The sequence below is a fragment of the Pteropus medius genome, unplaced genomic scaffold (genome assembly GCF_902729225.1).
Source record: "Pteropus medius unplaced genomic scaffold, Ma_sr-lr_union100, whole genome shotgun sequence".
NCBI classification, from domain to species: Eukaryota; Metazoa; Chordata; class Mammalia; order Chiroptera; family Pteropodidae; genus Pteropus; species Pteropus medius.
Window position 1 is genome coordinate 2,554,214 of NW_024354911.1, and position 20,429 is coordinate 2,574,642.

Below are 20,429 nucleotides of genomic sequence, written 5' to 3' on the forward strand. Positions count from 1 at the left end.
TACATATGGCCAAATATCTCCTTTATTATAGTTCACTCAGTTACCACAGACAGACACACCGGCTCAGGCTGGTCAACTGCCAGATGGAGAATGGTCTGTGTCTCCCAGAAACAAGGAAGAGCAGTGGGCACCAGCAGAATACAAAAGTAGGTCACTGGCTGGCCATAGACCTGAGGATTCCAGAAATAACCTGGGCTTTCCTCCAACCCAACCCCAAGACCATCCAGCAGAGATGAATCTGTGCCCAGCCCCCACTTCTCAAACTGGTTCCCTCCCCAGGGAAGTGCATAGTTGCCTGGAGATCCCAGGGCCTGGACAAGCTGTGCCACATACAAGTAGCAGGCCTTTCCAAGGGCAGAGTCAGGGAATGGCCATATAGGTCTGAGCCAGGAAAGAGGAAAGACAGGTAGGGCAGGAAATTGACTGGAGGTGACAACCAACAGGTCATGGATCCTGGCTGGCAGCTGGACCACAGGCTTCTTGGAGCTACCAGAGAGACTAAGAGAAAGAGGGCCAGAGGCCTGGAGTTGGGGAGAGGACAGGGGAGGAAGGGTCTAGAGCTAGGGACTCTTTTCAGGTATTGGGGACTCTGACAAATGCTTTCCAGAGAAAAAGTGCTATAGAGGAAAGAGCCAATCACAGGCTGGCCCAAGCCTGAGGGACCATTAGGAAGGGAACTTTCCAGAACCCTGGCTCTCCTTATAAGAAAATGACGTATTGGGGCTCAAAGCTAAGGATTGTACCTAGAAGCCCAGGTGCTTGGTTTCAAGCTGGAGCCAGCCCAGAATTTCCAAGCAGGGTTTGGTTTTTCAGGCCAAACACACAATAGAAGCGAGGGTGAGAAACGGGCAGCTACTCCTTAAGTGAGAATCCACTCCTTAAATGAGAATCCACTCCCCGCCAGGGTCTTTACCAGCAACATTCTCGCAATGCTTGGAAAAGAACAGCTCTATAGGCCAGAAATCACTGCCTAAGAAGGGAAAAGCGTTCTGGCAGTGTGAGGAAGGGCCAAGAACCAAGGCCAGTAGGCAAAGGATGTAAGTTATCTTGAATTGGGGGGGCGGGGAGGGGGGGGCGGCACGGAAAAAAAGCCAGGGAGCCTCCCCTCCCACCACACCTAAACTGAAATCCCATTCCAGCCATTACGCCTGCAGATAGTATTGGGCCTGTGCTTCTTCTTGGGCCCTTAGTTCAAGTGTCCAGAACTGCCCTGTGACCAAGAGCTAACTTGCATGGGGAAGGCATGTTCCCCTCTCACTGGGCCCTGCCTGCCCTCTCCTCTGATAATCCTTCCAAGCCCAGCCCTCTGAGCCTGTCCCTTCTACTCACACTGAACAGCTACTGCTGCCAGGAATCCAGAGATACCTAGTACCTCCCAGTGGGCTTGAACTAGCCAAACCTTACCCATGAACCAATAATTATTTACATATCCTCTCTTCCAGCTGTACCTTTGCTTGAAAATTGCCTGGACAACACCCCCAGTTCTTCAGGGAAGGCAGCGGAATCTGCCCTTATGGATGGCAGATGCCACCTGGCACGGGATGGAGGTAGGGTAGGAGCATCAGGCCACAGCATCTGGGGGTTTACGGAGGGACATAGGCAGAGGGGCTTATGGGGTAAACAGAGAAGGAGGGTAAACAGGGTAGGGAAAAGAGGATCCTGCCCCAACAGGCCAAGCTCTGACAGTGAGGGAGATGACCCTGCATTGCCATTCCCTGGGAGCCAGGTGCCTAGGGGGGCTCTGCATCCGTGTGTCCTCCCACATCAGGGCTAAAGCTTAGCGCCTACTTCCTTGACCCGGGAATGGGCTCAGACTCGGGAGCAGATACAACTGGGACATTCAGCCTTGGGGAAGACAAAGAGAAGCCAGATGGGGAGGAAAGAGACCTTGGACAAGAGAAGAGACCACAGGGAATGTGACAGCAGGAAGAAAAGAGGGGAAGAAGTGAGGGAGAGGGGACCCAGATCAGAAGGAGCAAGGAAAGATTCCCTGCCTGTCCCCACCCTCCCACCCACCACCATCGTGAGTTGCTTCCTAGTAAGACCAAAAGTGATAAGTTTCAGCTCATAACACTGGGTAGGGGGCTAGGCTCTCTCTGCTATGTCTCCCTTGCCTCATGAGGTGTCTTTGGGCCAAGGTCAGAGCGGGTAGCCTGGGGGAGGGTAGGGGGCTGGTTTAGTTCTAAACATACATCTAGCACCACAACAGAGACCTCCACTGCACACTATTACACAAGGGGACATGTACATAGCTACCACCATATGGGACAGCTCTACGTGTAGCCCACAGCTCTCAGAATGCTCAGAGCAGAATCCAAAGGGGACGGGGGGATAGACATATACATATATATACATATACATATACATATACATATACATATACATATACATATACATATACATATACATATGCCCTCCCCATGGTGCATATATATATACATATATACGTATATGTATATATATGTGATTCTTTGTACAAAGTGGGACAGGAGAAAAGGGAACGGGTAACCCTGCTTGGTCACCACAACACAATGATGTGGCTTGAGCCCTGGTCCCACAAGCCCTCAACCCTGCCTCCTAGCAGGCTCAGCTGGCTCACATCTCATTGGAGTACGTGTAGTTGGGGGTGGCGGAATACTGAGTCTGCGGCTGATTCATGGCACCCTGGGCTGCCCCCATGGCTGCATTCTGGGCTGCCTGCTGCACGTGTGGGTTCTTCCATGCTCCTGTGGTCCACTCCTCTTGAGCTTTGCTGAAACTACCCCCACTGCCCCGGTAGAATTTATGAACCTGTAGAAAGAGGAGCACAAGGAAGGGTTAATCAAAAAGGCGAGCCATCCAGTAAAGACATGGGAACCAGAGATAACTCACTGTAAAACCAGTCTTCCCTCCCACCCATGCTCTGTGCATCCTAATGCACAAAGTCCACCAAGCCGTTCCAGAATGAGCCTCTGGGAAAACCTCTGGGTCCTCCTGTCATTTGGAAGGTGTCATTACAGATCACAGCCCCTTTCAAAAACCACTCTCTCACCCTTGAGGTGACTACATACCATGCTGAGGGCAATGAAGGAAAAGACAGCCACGACCGTGAACATGACAGTAGGAATGAGCATCACCACCGCTGAGCCAACGTTCGTTCCAAAGAAGGAGATGGTAGCAATCCAGCCACTGCAGGAAAAGGCCAGCTGTGGGGCTGTGTGGCATGGGGCCACCCGGGAGCCACCCCGCTAGACACTAGAGCAAGGGACCATGTCATTGCTACAGGGAGGGACCTTAATTTTGGATGCAAAGGGACCACCTTACTGATCTCAAAAGGCCTATGTCAGTGGCTCAGGAAGAACCCACCCCATGGCTCAGCAAATGAGCTCCTCATATATAAGGCTTCCTTCCCTTGAGTTTTCCCATAATGCTTGACACCCTTCAGCCCTCAAAAACCAACGTGAGGTTCTCCTTCCTCTCTGATGCTAGGGCTGTGTCTACTACACTAGCCTGAATCCTTTCACACTTCCAAAAATTCATGGTGTCCCCATACGCTAAGCAGCTTAGCACACAGAGGTAAGCAAAGACACACCCAAAGTGCCACCCATGCCAGCCCTGGGTTAGTCCCAGATACCTCAGTCTCTTACCAGACGCCCCAGCCTGGGATGCCCACAGCCTGGATGATGCTGATGACCAGCTGGGCCATGAAGGTGAAAAAGAATGCCATGAAGCTGAAGGAGCTGTCAGTCCTGCAACAAAGAAGATGGCTCCTGTTTACTGGACAGAGGGCCAGGGATTCCCTGCCTTCAAGGTCCCCAAGCCCTTCTAAGTTTAAGTAAGTACACAATGAACAGAAGACATTCAAAGGCTTTAACTGAGAGGCCAAAATGGGATGGCATTTATCGATGGATTTTTATGGGAGTCTATGTGTTAGAACTTTGTGTGCAACATTATATAAGGAGAAATCTTTTCATAAATGGACCACCCATTGGTACATGAATGGTTGGCCCCACTGGCACAGAAATAGATGGGCCCATTGTGGCAGGAATAAACAACCCCATTCACAAAGAGATGGACAATTCCACTAGCACCAAGACAGCTAGCTCCACTGGTACATGGATGGATGGTCTCATAGGCTCAGAGCTAGAAAGTCCCATTGGCACTAGAATGGACACCTTATTGGTACCAAGAAAGTAGCCTAATTGGCACATACATGGATGGTCCAATTGGCAAACACATTTGAGGCACCATGGATACTTCACTGGCACCAAGATAGATAGTCTTGTTGGTATATGGATGAATAGTCTAATTGGCACAAACACCGAAAATCTCATTTGATACAAAGTAGACACCCATGGGCACCAAGAGAGCTAGCCCCACTGACACATGGATGAGTGGTCCCTTTGGCAGAGAGTTGGAGGACCTCATTAACACATAAATAGTGTCAGTGGTATATGGATGGCTGGTTCCATTGGTACATGAACAGATGGTCCACTTGGTACCAAATCAGCTAGCCCCATGAGTACGAGGGGCAGCTCACCAAGATAGGTGGCCCCACTGACAAAATTTAACATGCAGCTGCTTGAGAAAGGCAAAACAAAAATTGGCCTGGTCAGTATGTTGCCCCCACCCAAGGGTAGAGTAAGGAAGGAAGGAATTAAAAGGAAGGCTCTGACTCCTAGCCTAGAGCTCCCAGGAAGCCCAAATCATTCCTGGTGAACAAGGGAAAATAAGTTTGGGAGATGGCAAAAAATAAAAAAAAAAAAATTAAAAAGATGAGAAAACGTGTAGAGAAGAGACAGGGGAGATGAGCAAAGAGGCAGGGTTAGGAGCCAGGGTCAGCACCAACCACTTACTTGAAGGCCTTGTATATTGGCCGAAACCAGCAGACGTAGGAGCAGGGTGTGAAGAGGATGAGCCAGAGAAAGGCGAGGCCAAAGTTGGTGGCTCCCCCGCCTCCGATCAGCCACGCGAGACAGCCCACCAGGTTCACGGCCAGCGTGACGCTGTTCACTGTAGACCCAGGAGCACATGCACACACAGAGACAGACACCAGACACGCACACAGACACCAGGCCCATGTAGAGATATATGAGCACCCAGACATGGACACACACACCCATAACTCAACACAGACCCACAATCAAACACATGCAAACAGTACAAGCACAGAGATGTAAACACACACAAACACACATGCAAACCACATTTATACACATTCACACCCACAATCCACATCAGTGAATAAACACACACACACACACACACACACACACCACACATGGAGTGAGTGGGCTGTAAGAAAGAAAGCTGGGAGCTCAGACCAACCCCCTCCTCACACCCGCTCTTGGGGATCTGAGAAATCCGGAGAACAAAGAGCCTTCAGAGCAGAAAGTCAGCGCCTTAGCCTAACAAACCCAGCCTAACAAACCCAGTTGGAGGGCCCCAAAACTTCAGGATAGTAGAAATATTCTCCTCATAAGAATGGCTTCAGCTCCTGGCCCTCCAGGCCCACAGCAATTACCAAGGCCAAGGCACAGGAAACTACCTTACATATTTTCTTAAAAGGTAGGGGCACAAAAAGGGGAAAGTAAAAGGCCTTGTGGAAACATCTCTTCAAGCCATTGCACCATGTGCCCTGCACTTAAATGGGGCAGGTGGTGGTGGCTGGGATCTCAGTCTTTATCTAATCTGTTTCTTAGACAACTATCATTCCATCTCCTCCAAGAAGCCTTCTTTCACTACTGCAGCCTTATTTATCCCCCATCTCTCTGAACTCCTGCAGGCCTTGGTTGCTCTCACAGTTCCCCAAGTACAAATCGCAGCCCATCAACAAAATTAGAAGCTCCACAAAAGCAGGACCCAGGCTTCCCCTCCTCTGCATCTACATAATCTAGCGGAACCTTGGAATCACAAAATCACTGAGTCACAGCCAGCAAGGACCTCAAAGACTCCCCAACTGATGCTGGCACTAACACACACCCAAGTCTTCTGGCATCAGAGTGCTCCCTATCATTAGGCTGAGTCCCTGTCTGGCTCCACAAAGACATACCAAATAAACAAAGAAAGGTGGGCTCAATCTAAGCCTCAAACAGCCAGACATCTATGATCTTGGCATCTGAACAGAACCCTTAAGCGTGTCAAGGGTTATATACATTTCTTTAGCAGCAAAGCATCTGGCAGGTGCCTAGAGAGGACTTAGGAAGATATTTATAGCTCTTAAATCCAGCTCCAGAATGAGATCGTCTCAGGGGCAGAATTCCCAGAGCCTAGGGTCAGCTAGACAAGTCCGGCCTGACAACACTGTCACCTGTGCAGGTACACCCATCTCAGGTCCCTCATTTCTTCCTATGCATTTCGGCTTCATTTCCTCCATTTCTGTTTACTACTCCCAAATTTCCTGGAACCTCGGTGTTCTTAGTGATTTTATTTGCTCTTTACATAGACCAGACATTAACCTGTTTATATATTGGTTTACATCTCTCTTCCCAGTCCCACCTCTCTCCAGCTCAGTTGATCTAGTGCCTCTAATGCAATATCCTACTGCCTCTTTGGAACAGACATCCATCGACTTGGCTACTCTTTTTCTAGCCATCAACTTTTTTCTATCTCCACTTCTCTCTTTACCCAGCTTAGACTCCATACTTCTTTACACTCATTTTCTTATTCACTCTCCTACCCTGTATTCTGGTCACATTCACCCTGGATGAACAGAGCTCCCATCTGAACCTGAGGATGAACAGAGCTCCCATCTGAACCTGAGCTGAATGTTGCTAGAAAAAAAAGAGCCCCCCCACATCCAGGAGAAGCCAGGTAGGACTATAAATTCATAGCAGCCAATCTCAAATGGACCCTATGCATGGCCCAGGAAGATTAGGGGTCATGTTTCTTTGGACAGTGTCCTCATTCTCTGTCCACAAATGTGCTCTCATTCTAATCCCAGTCTCCTCAAAGCTCTCATCCCCAGTTCTACATCTTATTTGATGGGAGAAAAATGCAAGCCATCAGAGACAAACTCTCATTTTCTTCCCAACACCTACAGACATACCCACAACTGCCCCCATCCCTTCCTTCTCTGTTACAGGGGGAAAGATGGCCCCATGGCTGCCCAAAGGCCAAGTCAGGACTTGAAAATGAGTCTGTCTGTCCCCATACTCTTTCAAACATTCCATGAAATACCTGCTGCAAAGACAGCATTCTTTACCACCTTCCTGGCACAATCAATCATCTCCCCAGGTGAACAGCTAGGTGGAGGCCTGATTCAAGGCAACATCACATGTGGCAGACTCTGGCTATGGTCACCCTGCAGATGCCTGTGGTTTTCTGGGGCTGGTACCCAGCATAGGACCACCAGCCTACTCTCCTTACACATGCTTAAGAGGCACCTTTGACCAGCCTGGGCACAGCCAAGTCTCATTCCCCTAAGATGATACCTTTCCCACGAATGTGCCACAGAAACTAAGGCCTTTAAACTCTTGACCTCAAAATCTTAGAACATTAGAAATCTAGACTTTTGGAAGGACCAACCACACAACACAGAGCTACGTGGAACCACACTGACCACTGAGCGAACACCCTCTTTCTACTAATGAGGAATCTGCTGCTGGGGAAGTAGAGTGACCAGAATGGCTTGATCCCATATCTCCCAACTCCCAGTTGAATGTTCTTTTTTTGGAGCCATTTTCCAGAGAAAGCAAGAAAAATGAGGCTTTGAGGGAAGGATCCCTCTCCAAATCTAGAATCCTGAAGTCCTGGCAGCCACCAGAGGTTCCCTGGAAAACTACTCCAGTGAGAAGGGAAAAGGAGAGCAAAAAAAGAGGAGTTACACTATAGACAGAGACCCCTATCCAGATGCCCTGTAAATGGGAGATGGGGGTGGGAGGAAAGAGAGGCCTAGATGCCGGGTTAAGGGAAACTGAGGCCCAGCTGAGTCGGCCCATGAGAGGAGCCTGCTGCGAGTCAGGTGGAGAAAGACTTACTGGCCTATGCAGATGCTGCAAGTAGGGCTGAATTGAAGGACAATTGGCCTACAGGCACCTCACCCTAATGCCCACGCCCACCAGCCTTCCTCCATCCTCCATACCCCCACTCTAACCCACCCCATCCCACAGCACTCACACATCCAGAGGTAGTAGAGGCGCTTGGTCATGCTGAGATGCTGGGGAGGAATGTCTGCCTCAAAGTCTTGGTAGAAACATGGCTTCAGCGGGATGAATTTGGGCAGTGGTGGGAAGTTATTCACTTTCTCTGTGGGTGAGACATATCGCATGGCATTACCTTGAATGTTCCCCTCTCCAACAATCCAATATCACTCTTTCCCTAGCCTGGGCTACCCCATTGGCCCCTGTGGCCACAAGCCACTTTGCTATCCCCACCTAGCCATCCCTGCTTGCTTGGGTCTGCATAAGGTTCCCAAAGTAACCAAAGGCTCTAAGGCAGTGTCAGTGCCTCTCAGAAGAAAAACAATAAATGCTGTCCATCAAGCGTGCAGCATGCTCCTTAGCAGAGAGCCAGTTCCAGGTGAGGAAGTTGGATGGGTGAGTCTGAAAATGGGGGTTCTAGCCTCTTCTCCAATATTCTGTTCTCGGGCAAGTCACCACCCCTCTCCAGACCTCAGTTTATCCAGTGGGATAAGGGTTGAACTAGATAGTCCCTAAAAGTCTCTCCAGCTCTGGCACTCTGTACTTGAGCCTTCAGAAACCAGATAACTCAGAAATCAGAAGGAAGAGGTCTCAGAGTATTACAGAGCAAGGTGACAGAGGAGACAAGGGCTGAGCCACCCATGCTGCTCATCAGTCAGATTGCCTGTAAGACCAGTACATCAGGATGCTCAATCCTTGGTCCCCAGGTTCAGTGGTCTGACAAGAGGGCTAGATACTGTCATGTTGAGGGTCTTAGATAGACAGGCCTCATTGGGGGACCAGGGAAAATCTGGGGACAGGAGGACAGAAAGAACCTGACCTCCAAACACTACAGCAAATAAGAGGACCAGGAAGAGGGCCACCCACCTTATGCTTACTTGCATGTCCTACCCACATGACCCACCCTCTCCTTACCTGCCATGATGGCACCAGCTGGCCCAGCAGCCTGCCCTCAGCTTTGTCCTGAACTGCAATGAAAGAAAAGCCAGAGAAAGATGAGGATCATGACCCAGCCCAGCCAGGTCCCTCTCCCAGCCCTGGCTGAGCTGGAAGCTCCCTGGGGCAGGACTCTGCTCACACCATGGGACGAACCACGGAGGCAGCTCCTACCTCACAGAGTCACCACTCCATAGCTACCTCCTTCCAGGTGCTCCCGGGCTTTGTCTCAAGGCACAAAGTCCGTCCACAGCAAACCCCATCTAAGGGTATGAAAGAAACCTGGGAGGGAACCCCATGCAGGGAAAGGCAAATGATAGAGAAGCCCTGAGGGGACCAGAGACATCAAAGAAGAAATTCTGTTCCTTGACCCTTAACAAGGCAGACTCCTGGCCTCAGTCATAGGCTGGGCTCCCACCTCTCCAGCCTTTGCCTTTGGTCATTTGTTCACTAATTGGAGATTTATAATCTACCAGGCACTGGGGAGACAGCATGAGTAAGACAGATGTGGTCCCTGCCCTCTGCATGAAACAGTCAATAACCTCTGCAGTTAGTATAAAAGGAAAGGATTGCTGCTATGAAAATATACATAGCATATATAAAGGTGATCTAACTTGGTCTGGAGAGTCATGGAAATTAAATGTAAACAGTAAGGGGAGACCTGGAGAACAGAGAGGAGTTGGTCGGGGCAGGGTAGCCTTCGGGGAAGAGAAGAAAGCTCACAGAGACCCTGATGCAGGAAGGAAACTCACACTTTTAAGGGAAAGAAAACCACTGTGGCCAAAGCAGAGTATAAATGAGGAAGCAGCAGAAGTGAGGCTGGAAAGGGAAGATGCACAGGACTGATGCTTGGGGCCCTTAGGAGAAAGTTTGAAGGGAACCTGAGGTAGATTTGGAAATGGAGGAGGAAGGCAATCAAGAAGAATTCCTGCCAGCTTAAACACTGGGAAATGGGGGCTGTTAATGGAGAGCCTCATCATAGGAGGCACCCATGAGAAGAGGCACAGGGTCTCTGGGAGGACAAGAAGCTGCGTTACTGGCATACCAAGTGTCAGGTGCCCTGAGACCTCCCAGACCAGGCTACCTTGTAGGCAATAAAGATATTTTGGTTGGGAGTTCAGCAGGGGGCCTGCAATGAGACAAACATTAAGTGAGTTAAGGCCAAGGAATTAAATGAGCAATCATTTTGCTAGTATAGTAACTCTGGTGGAGATATATAGATATAAATGTGTGTGTATGTATATATACACATACACATACATACACACACACAATCAAAATTAGAAAATGGTCTAAGCTCTAAGTCAATGCAACAATTAAAAGTTGGGTAGAGATGTCTATAAAGTTTAAAAACAAGCAAAACAAATCTATGGTGTCAGAAGTCAGGACGGTATTACTCTTGAGGGAGCACAAGTTGGGGTGCTGGTAATGGTCTGTTCCTGAATCTGGATGCTGGTTACACAGAGTTGTTGGTTTTGTGAAAATTCATCAAGCTTACAATTACAATTTGTGCACTTTCCTATTTGTTATACTTCAACTAAAGTTTGCTTTTAAAAAAGAAAAACAAACCATCTTAGAGTTCCAGTCATATTCCTTTGGATCCAGTTACAAGTTTGGGCAATTATTATCTTTTGTGTTCCCTTTTTGATATGAAATCAAATACAGATATAAAAATACAAAACATCTACCACAAAAGGAAAAATGGCAGGCATGATAGAGACCTACATGATATAATACCCTTACACTTGCATTAATTGTAGCATTGTTTCCAATGCTAAAAGATTAGAAACAATCTACATGCCTATCAATAGAGGACTGATTAAATAAATGATACAGTCATACAACAGACTGTTCTGCAGCTATTTAAAAATACATTGATATGGAAAGATCTCCACAATTACTAGTCATTGAAAAAAACACAAGATGTAGAACAGTCTATATAACATGCTACCTTTGGTATTTTTAAAAAAGAAGAAAGAATAAAAATATATTTTCCTTTTGACCCAATAATCCTATTTCTGTTTATTTACCCAGAAATAGGAAACAACAAATATGCATTATTCAAAATGACACAATTTTGCAATGGTGCATCATTCAATGTAATACTACACAGATGTAAAAAAGATTGAAAATGATTTCTATGAACTGGTATGGAATGATTTCCAGGAGACACTGTCAAGTAAAAAACAAAATACAGACAAGTATAAATAGTATGCTACCTTTTATGAAGGAAGAAGGGGAAATAAGAACATGCATATAAATTTGCTTATTTTTGCAAAAGAAACATAGGAAGAGAAAACCAGAAACTAATGAATTGGTCATTTACATGATGGAAGGGCTAAGATGAGTAGTGAGACTGCTTTGGGTAAAGATTTTTCCATACTTTTGTACATACAATGTCTTACATATTCAAAAACTTACACCAGAAAGAAAAGTAAACCCTAAAATTGAAAAAACAAAAAAAAAAGAAACTAACTGTAGAGCAAATTAATAACACTACCACATTGGAAAAAGAACTGGCCAAGTAACTTATAGTACTCTGTGTTCTCTTAGAGGAATATATTTCAAGGACAAGAATAAGTGGAAAAATATCTTATATATTAGCAAGTTTACTGTTACACTTGGTACCAATGTGGTGATTTTGAAACTTTGTAATGTGTACTGTAGGAGAAAGCATATGAGTCAATGTACTAATGTTGTTGGGAACCTGGGTTCTCACTGTTAGAATGTGAAAATAGGATACGAAATATGGGAAAGTGAAAAAGAGCCCTGCAATACTGGATTACTGGATTTGAATTGGAGGTATCAGTATGAACTCATGACTTTAAAAAAAAAAATACATAAATATGTGTATATATATGGCTGGTCCCAAGCCAAAGAAATACAAGGTTAGTCTAGAACATCTTGTGGAGCCAGAAACGAGCAGATATTCAACTTATGGGGACATGTCAACAGCCAAATTTGGGACAATTAAGAATAATAATAATAATAATAATTAAGAATAATAATAATAATAATAACAATAATATAACATAATAAATTTTAAAAAATAATTCACGAGTCCAGCATGACACTCTTATTTTTAAAACAAGAGCAAAGAAGGAAGAAAGAAAGCTCTTCTTTGCAGAAGAATGCTAGCTATAAATGTAGAAGGAGTTATAGAATCAGAAAAATTTCTCAATTTTGTAGTCACTAAGGAAATAGTTGAGTCAGGCAAGGATCATCAATAGATGCTAAACCTTTCACTGGGCAAAAGATCATTTAGGAGAAAGAGAGTCATAGTATCTCAAAGTACCAGCCCAAAGATGACTTAATTATAAAAGGAAACAAGAACTTTTACTGTAAAGAAACATGGCAGACACCACCTTAACCAGATGATCAAACTTAACCTCACCAGTAATGGGACAAATGGATGCTACGGCCTCCCTATGTGATGCATTGAGAGGAGGCACATCATCACCTATGCAGTATTCCTGCCCCAAAATGTTTAACCTGAATCTAATCATGAGAAACAATCGGAAAAACCTAAACTCGCCTAGACTTTTTTAGAAATGCCAACATCCTAAAAGAAAAAAAAAAATTAAAGAGATATAGGATTCTCTGAACTAATGGAAACTAAAGATATATGGCAACAAAAACCAATGCGTAAACCTCAATTGGACCCATACCGAAGGACATCAGTGAAATAACAAACACTTGCATATAGACTCTAAACTAGGTAATATTATTGTATCGATGTTACATTTCTAGGGTGCAATAATGGTACCGAGGTAATGTATGAGAATGTCTTCATTCTTAGGAAATATGTACTCAAGTGCTTAGAGGTAAAGTGTCATGATGTCTGAAACTTGCTTCAAATATTTCATAAAATAAGAAATGATGGAGGGATAGATATAGACAGAATCAAAGCAAATGTGGCAAATGTTAATAATTGGTGAATCTGGATGAAACTAAATAAGTGTCCTTTGTACTATTCCTTAGAGTGAAAGTTTTCAAAATAAAAAGTTGAAGAAAAATATAAATGTTAGTCATGGATTATAACACATTGAATAAAAAGAACACACAAGTCCATGATGATGCACAAAAGAAAAGGAGAGGGGAAAGGGAAAGTTCTCATAATAGAAAGAATGACAGAATTCTTTTAAATTGCCATTTGCAATCCCTGTGCAAGAACTGATACAAGCAAGGAACATCAACGGCTGCTAACCCATTGGGTGAAAGGTGGTTAGGGAAGAGGAGAGTCACAGTGTGAGTGCCAACCCCCAGATTACTTATTAATCACAACAGAGAAAAAGTACTTTGATAATGAGAGGACCTGGCAGACCAAGTGACCAAACTTCTGATAATGGGACAAAAGGACATTTCTGATAATGGGACAAAAGGACATTATATACCTCCTAACATGATACACATAGGACACAAGACTATCTACACAGCATTGTTACCAAAATGTTTAATGTTAAAATAATTATGAAAAACAATCTGACAAAATGAGATTGTGGGAAATTCTCCAAGACAAATGTCATGAAAGACAAAAATTGCTAGGGGGACTAATCTAAATTAAAGGAGACTTAAGAGACATGCAACCAAATGCAGTAAGTGATTCTTTAGTGAATCCTGGATTTTTAAATCACAGCTATAAAAGACATTTTAGGACAAGTAGAGAAATTTGAATATAAACCGCATAGTAAATATCATTGTTCAATGTTAAATTTCTTAGGTGTTGTGGCTACAGAGGAGAATATCTTGTTCTAGGAGATACATACTCAAGTATTTAGAGGTACAGTGTAGTGTCTGCAACTTACTTTCAAACAGTTCTGCAAAAAATTAGATAGATCGATGATACATAAGGCAAATGTCGCAAAATAGTAACAACTGGAGAATCTAGGTGAAGTACCTTAAAGTGTTCTTTGCAGTGTTCTTTAAACTTTTCTGCAGCTTTGAAATTTTTCAAAATAAAAAATTGGGAGAAAAATATATATGTGTATTTGGTAATATACACACAAAGAATCCCTAGTAGGATATCAAAGATAAAATAATAGTTGTGGCTCCCTGGGGGACAGAGAAACTGAATAGATGTGGAGCAGGTGGAAGAATTGTTACTACGCATCTTTATACTATTTAATCCAAGATACCATAGATCATTATTTTATTTAGCAAAAGAAAGAAAAAAATACTGCCAACTTGTAATTGTAAGATGTCAAAAAATTTAAGACAGACATTAAAATATTTTCAAAAATATAAAAATGTTCATTTTAGAATTGATGAAATTTGGGATATCTTTCCAAATTATGAATTATGTGAATGTATTAACTGTTCGAAAAATAAATAAATAAAAAGTCAGGCAGAAGATGAGCTGGTAAAGAACAAAAAAGAGTAGACAATGAGACAAGAGGAAAACCAGAAGAGCATGGAATCTCCAAAGCCAGGAGTAGACAGTGGACAAATATGACACATGCCACTGAAAAGCCCAGCATGAAAAGGGCTGGGCTGAAAATGTTCATTATACTCAGTAACATCAAGTAATCTGTGACCCCAGCAAGAATTGTTTTGGTGGTGTGCGGGTGCGAATAACAGCCAAATTAGATCTATAGTTGAACAGGTAAGCTGAGAGCTTCTGTAGATAGCTCTTTGAAGAAGGCCACCTATACCTAGGGAGAGAATTGAGAGATAGGGTACTACCTAGGAAGAATATGGGGTCCAGAAAAGGCTATGGCTGAGAGTTGCTTGTTTAACATGGAAATAAGCTAGAGATGTGGAGATCCATGGAAAAGCTGAAATTACAATAGATAGAGGTTAACCAATGGAGCAAACCCCTGAAAAGAGGAGCACAGGGTCCAGAGCAAGAGGTGAAACAAACCTTGATATTAACAGGTAGGAAGGAGAACGTGATGCAAGTAGATGCAAGCAAGCTAAAGGCCTTGGAAAGGATGCGAGAGTCCTGTGGACTTACTTCAATTTTCTCTGTAATATTAGAGACAGGTCGGAGTAGAGAGAGGAGGTAAGAGTAGAGGACCCAGCTAAGTCAATGAGCAATTACAACACAGCCTAAGTGCTGTGGGAGAGCAAGTACAAACAGCTGTGGGAACACAGAGGCGCGCCTCCCTTGTCTGCCTGGAGGAAAACGGGAGGGCTTCACAGAGGTGAATCTTGAAAGATAACTGAGAGTTGGCTAGGGAAAAAGCAAATCAAGAAAGCAGGTGTGAAGGTCAGGAGAGCAACAGCATGGTATATTCAAGGAATAGAAAGAAGTAGAGCAAAAACGAAGCTCAAAGTGGAAGGAGGGATGAAAAGGCAAAACTATGGTTGAAAGGTGGGAGAGGCCAGGTCATCCTGGCCTTAAAGGTTATGGGCAGGATTTTAGCTTTATCTTCAGTCTTGCCAGCCACTGAAAGTTTCTTCTTCTTCTTTTAGAAAGCATAGCCTCAAAGTTTTTTTAATCAAATGAAAATATGCTGCTTTTCGGCTATGTATAAAAATATCTGCAAGTTAAAAAAAATCAAAGTGCATAAAGTAGAAAATAAAAGTCCTTCCAAAATCCACTTTCTCAAAGCCCAACCCTTTAACAGTTTGACCTTTAAGTGTTTGGTTTTTGCTTTTAATGTATATATGACAAAAATGAGATCATTTTACACATGCTGTTTTTTTCCACTCAATAATATTTCATGAAAATTTTTCATGTCAATGAATACAGGTTACCTCAGTCTTTTTAATGACTGGTCAACCTGGTCAACAATGTCCACAGTCATGGAGCAGTCAGGCACGACATGGCTGATTTGGTAATTAGGGGGTCACAGCTTCAGGGAGTGGTAGGGTAAAGGCCAGGCTGCCAGGAGATGAGGAAAACATGAGAGAAATGAAGAAGGAACAAGTCTAGCAAACCAGTCTTTCAAAAAACTTGGTTTTCGTTTTAATACACACACACAATATCAGTGACAACGCTGAAACTCAAACACCATACACCAAAGGATGAACACTAGTCATCTCTTGATAGTGAGATAAAAATATTCTAAAATTTCTACAGTGGTCATTTATTACTTTTATAATAAGACAAAGCCATCAGTTTTAAATGGCAGCAACTAGTGGAGGACATAAGGTTAGAAATATTTTTCCAGATAGGAGACTTAAACATATTTATAAGCTAGTACAGTTAGAAAGGGAAATGGCCAATGGACATTGGTACCTGGGGAGACAGAGGGCTGGTGTCCATAGCACAGAGTGGGCACATTAGACTAGGAGCCCTCCTTTACTGGAATCAAGAAGTAGGGAAACATGAGTGTGGTTCCACCGCTCCCCCAATCCCCTAATCACCCTTTTTGTAAGTAAGAGGTTTTGAGAGAGTAGCCCAGTTTGTAATACTCCTCCCATGGAATAGAATGAAAACCTGAAGGAAAGAGGGGAAGAGTTTCGAGAAAGTGATGGAGGGACAGCTGAGGCTGGAGACCCTGCACAGAAGCAGAACTAGACTGCCCTAGAATGTGACGACCCCTCCACCCCTGAAGCTTTCTACATTCTGAGAATAGAATCCAGAATTGGAATGTCTGCTGCTGAGTTGGAATACACAGGCAAAGTGGCAGAATCCAGAATTGGAATGTCTGCTGCTGAGTTGGAATACACAGGCAAAGTGGCAGAATAGTTGAGGGCATGGGCCAGAGAATGGTTAAAATCCTGGAACATGAGGTCCAGAAAGGACACAGAAGGTGTGATGCTCATGGTATAGAGAAAATGAAAGTGTCAGAGAAGTAGAGATCTCTGTGGGGCCCCAAAGCAGGTAAAGTAGAAGTTAGACTGTGGTCAGAGGACATTGGAGTTTAAGATTTCAGAGGTAGCCACATGCCAGTGATGACCAGACTCAAGTGTGGCTGGTAGAAAGGGTAGCCGAAGAAGGCATCACCTTCCATGAGATACTGGGATGTGAAGTGAGAGACTGTTGTCCAGCACTGAAGTCCTCCAAAAAAATAAGGAAGAACAACAGGGAGAGGGCAGGCAATAACTGGATTGTAGGAGCCTCAAAGGAAGTGACTCTAATCCTGGCTCCAGTCTGCCCCTTGTCCTTGGTCCCAGGCTGTCTCCCAAAGGTGTGCCCAGGGTTATAGAGAAGTCAGTGTAGCAAAGTATAGATAGGATTCATTGTAGGAGAAGCCAGATCTCAAGGCCAGAGCATAGGACAAGACTGCTACACTTGTATATGAAGGTTAGCCCAGAGAGAAATTACGCTTGGGAGGGCTGCAGGAGTCTGGGGTCACAGGAATGGAAGGCTCCAGGGTGCCCTGCCCTTATTTCAGAGCTAGCCTTTATACTTGTGTGTGTGGGCACGGGGGGATGCAATGACTGGTGTCTGCAAACCAAATTTCTTGACTGCAAAACGGGAGAAGTTAACAGCTTTCTCCTCAATTGACAGTCATTCATAAAGTTGGTGGTGGGGGTTGGGGGTGCTACATATCCCCCCAAAGATGTAGACAAAAGGAAGCACCTCCTTATTTATCAGTAAGTTAGCAAATACTACCTGAATTTTGTTTTTTAAAACCCAGATTATAATTTATTCCATTTTTTACTGTGAAGCTGGGAGGACAGAAGCTTCTACAGTACAGAGAGTGAGGCCCATGGCAGAGATAAGGGACTCAAGCCTGGCCTCAGATCAGGCCAGAGATATGGGGCTGGTTCTAGGGCTCCTTGCTCACTACCCCTCCCTGGTCACAGCCCTCCCTCCTCCCCAGTGTGAGCCCCTCATCCTTACTTATTTTCTTCCTACCTGCTCAGAGCCTAAGATGGAAGTTTCCTCTACTTGCTCTACCTCTGGTCTCCATATTCCATTCCCAACCCTGAAGTCCCAAAACTATGAATCATGCTCAGAAAGCAGCACTTTCCTGGCATTGCTATCACTACCCTATGATGATTCTTTGGTAGCCCCTACTGTTGTCATTCCAGGCCTTGTATCAATCAGCTACAAACCTCCTGTCTGCTATGCTTTGTTTCTCTACCACGGGCTGACCTGCCTCCCACAAAACTCATCTTCATGCACGAGGTTATATCTAGCCACCCCCTCTGCATCCAGTGCCCCTAAACCAGAGCCCTGTCAACTCCTCTAAGTCCTTCCATTTTCTCACATCCCATCTCTCCTGGGAAGCCTTTCCAGACATCCCTGTTATACATCCCACTACTTAAATTCTGAACCAGTTATTGAGCACCTAGTTGTCACTCATTCTCATCCAATCTCTTCCTCACTTTCTCATGGATGGGGCTTCCGGGAGGGACCCAACACAGGGCAGGACACAGAGCACTGTCAATCTATGTTCTTGCTTAAGACTTGGATACCCTCCCAAGGGGTGGGAGAAGAGCAAATGATGCTCTCCCCAACCAGGCTAAGCCCACAGCTTCTGTCAAACCTGCTGTCCAACACTTCCTCCAGGAAACTTTCAGAGACTCCAGCCCATAGAGGAAATGCTGTGGGGAGGAGGAGGAACAGGGAGAGGGAGGCAGAAGGAAAGAAAAAGGAAAAAGAACTGAGAGGAATGCTCTAAACTAGAACAAGTAGCTTCCTCATGGGAGGTCAATACTTAATCCTATTATTTAATCCCTAGAGAAAAGTGCTGGCAAAGAGATGCCCAGAGAGGGAAATGAACTTGTTCAGAGGCGGCCAGCCAGCCAGGGAAAGGGTTACAGAAATAGCAACAGAACCCAAGGCCGTATCCAGAGCTCTTCTACGAAAACCCCCTTTCTGTGGCCCATTCACCAAACAGTCCTTTCTCAGCTCAGAGGACTTTGCCTTCAGGCTCACCAAACCCAGATCAAATTTCAACTAGCAAGATTTGTGTAGCCCAAAACAAAATCTCTCTGCCAGTAATGCCCCTGTAAGAGCCATCTATCTCCCTCTTTCAGAGCCCTGCCCCTTGGAGGCAGAACTGGTAGGGCATAGACTCCCCCACCCCGTGGGCTTCCTAACAGCTGTGCTTATTTCTCACCTCTATGTCTTTGCTCATACCATTCTCCCGTAATGCCCTCTCTTGCTTCTCTACCCATCCAAATTTCACCTTCTCCAGAAAGACTCTTATTCACTGGCTCTTTCCTACCTTTATCCTTGGGCTTCTTACGTCGGCGGAAAGTCCGCTTGGCCCTCCCTAAACTCCCCATTTCAGAGCTGAGGCACTACCGGTTGGAACTGCCCGAAATGGTGAATTCTCAGTTTCTACTCGGTTCCCTCAACCCCCAGACCAGGAGCTCCCTGAGGCATGGACGGGTTTCCAAACACTTCACCTCCATTCTCGTGACCGACTCCTGCCGGCGTTGAAATGAGCTACATCCAGCACCCCCAAAGCCCTGGTGGACGCCAGGCTCAAGCCAGTGCATCCATCCGCCGAAATCCTGGCGGCTCAGACCCGCTGAGCAAAGGTCCGCTGCCCGCAGGAGACGGAAGAGAGGGGACAGCGGAGGAGGTAACAACCTGGGTCCACCTGCAGGCACCTCTTGGGAGGATAAACCCAAAAGAGTCCAGTTACCTCGCCTCCAGTCGCCCCCATACCCGGCCGCGTGAGCCATCCCCAGGAAAAGGAAGCCGGTTTCCAGGGAACGTCAGGTGGGGTTGTGGGGGGATGGAGGGCCCAAGGCCCAGGCTCCAGAATCTGACGTCACCCAAGACACGGGTTCCCTCTGAGGGAGCTGAGAATGGGGATGGTGGGAGTTGAAAGGCCTGGGGGCACCTGGGGCACTCTTCTCCCACTCCAAACAGGAAAGGGCACCTCGACTCTCCACCTCTCCAGCAGCTCCGCGTGCCCGCTGCTTCCAAAGGTGAAGCGTAGCGGGTGCAAAGCTGGAGAGGAGGTGACTCCCTCTCGCACTGCGCCCATCTTCCCTGCAAAGCCCTTCTCCGAGATTTCAGGCCTGGGACTTACCTGCTGTTGTCGCTCAGCTGCCCAAAGGCCCCGGCGCTGAGCTACGTTGCACCCGGCGATGCGGCGCGGAGCCGGCCGCAAGCCGCAAGCCGCGAGCCGCTTGAGGACTGGTGGCGGGGAGCGCGCGCGCGCACCTAGGGTCGGCTCCTCGCGCGCCCGCGCCACCCTTGCCAGCAGCAGCCTCTCGCGAGACTCCTGCGCCACCTCTAGTGCCGCTCTTCCTGAAGTCGCGAGAAGGAAAGTCAGTCCAATCCCGCACCTTGCCGGAGCTGTCCAAGGTGCTAAGTTCTGGCTCTGGCCCATTCAGGTGGCCGGGGGTACTGTGAGAACAAAGGCACAGAGAAGACAAGGAGGAAGAGACCCAGAGATGGGAAACTAATACTAGCAGCCAGAGCCTCAACTTCCAAATCTGTAAACTGGGGAGAATAACCTCCTATTCCGGTCCCAGCGGCCTCTGGGATTTACCAGAAAGGATTAAAATCTT

The 20,429-nt window shown here is 45.9% G+C and overlaps 1 protein-coding gene across 2 annotated transcripts; it reads right to left on the reverse strand.

Moving 5' to 3' along the window:
* SCAMP5 (secretory carrier membrane protein 5) lies at positions 1 to 20,102 on the reverse strand. Of its 2 annotated transcripts, none has more exons than XM_039856704.1 (7): positions 19,946 to 20,102; positions 9,036 to 9,088; positions 8,098 to 8,226; positions 4,836 to 4,992; positions 3,627 to 3,728; positions 3,051 to 3,168; positions 1 to 2,790 (listed from the first exon to the last, which is right to left on the reverse strand). In XM_039856704.1, the coding sequence occupies exons 2-7, from the start codon at positions 9,040 to 9,042 to the stop codon at positions 2,596 to 2,598; spliced, it is 708 nt and encodes a 235-aa protein (XP_039712638.1). In that variant the 5' UTR covers positions 9,043 to 9,088; positions 19,946 to 20,102; the 3' UTR covers positions 1 to 2,595. The 2 variants fall into 2 exon arrangements, with proteins under 2 accessions (XP_039712638.1, XP_039712639.1); XM_039856705.1 differs by lacking the exon at positions 19,946 to 20,102 and adding an exon at positions 19,553 to 19,626.
* Between the last annotated feature and the right edge of the window lie 327 nt (positions 20,103 to 20,429).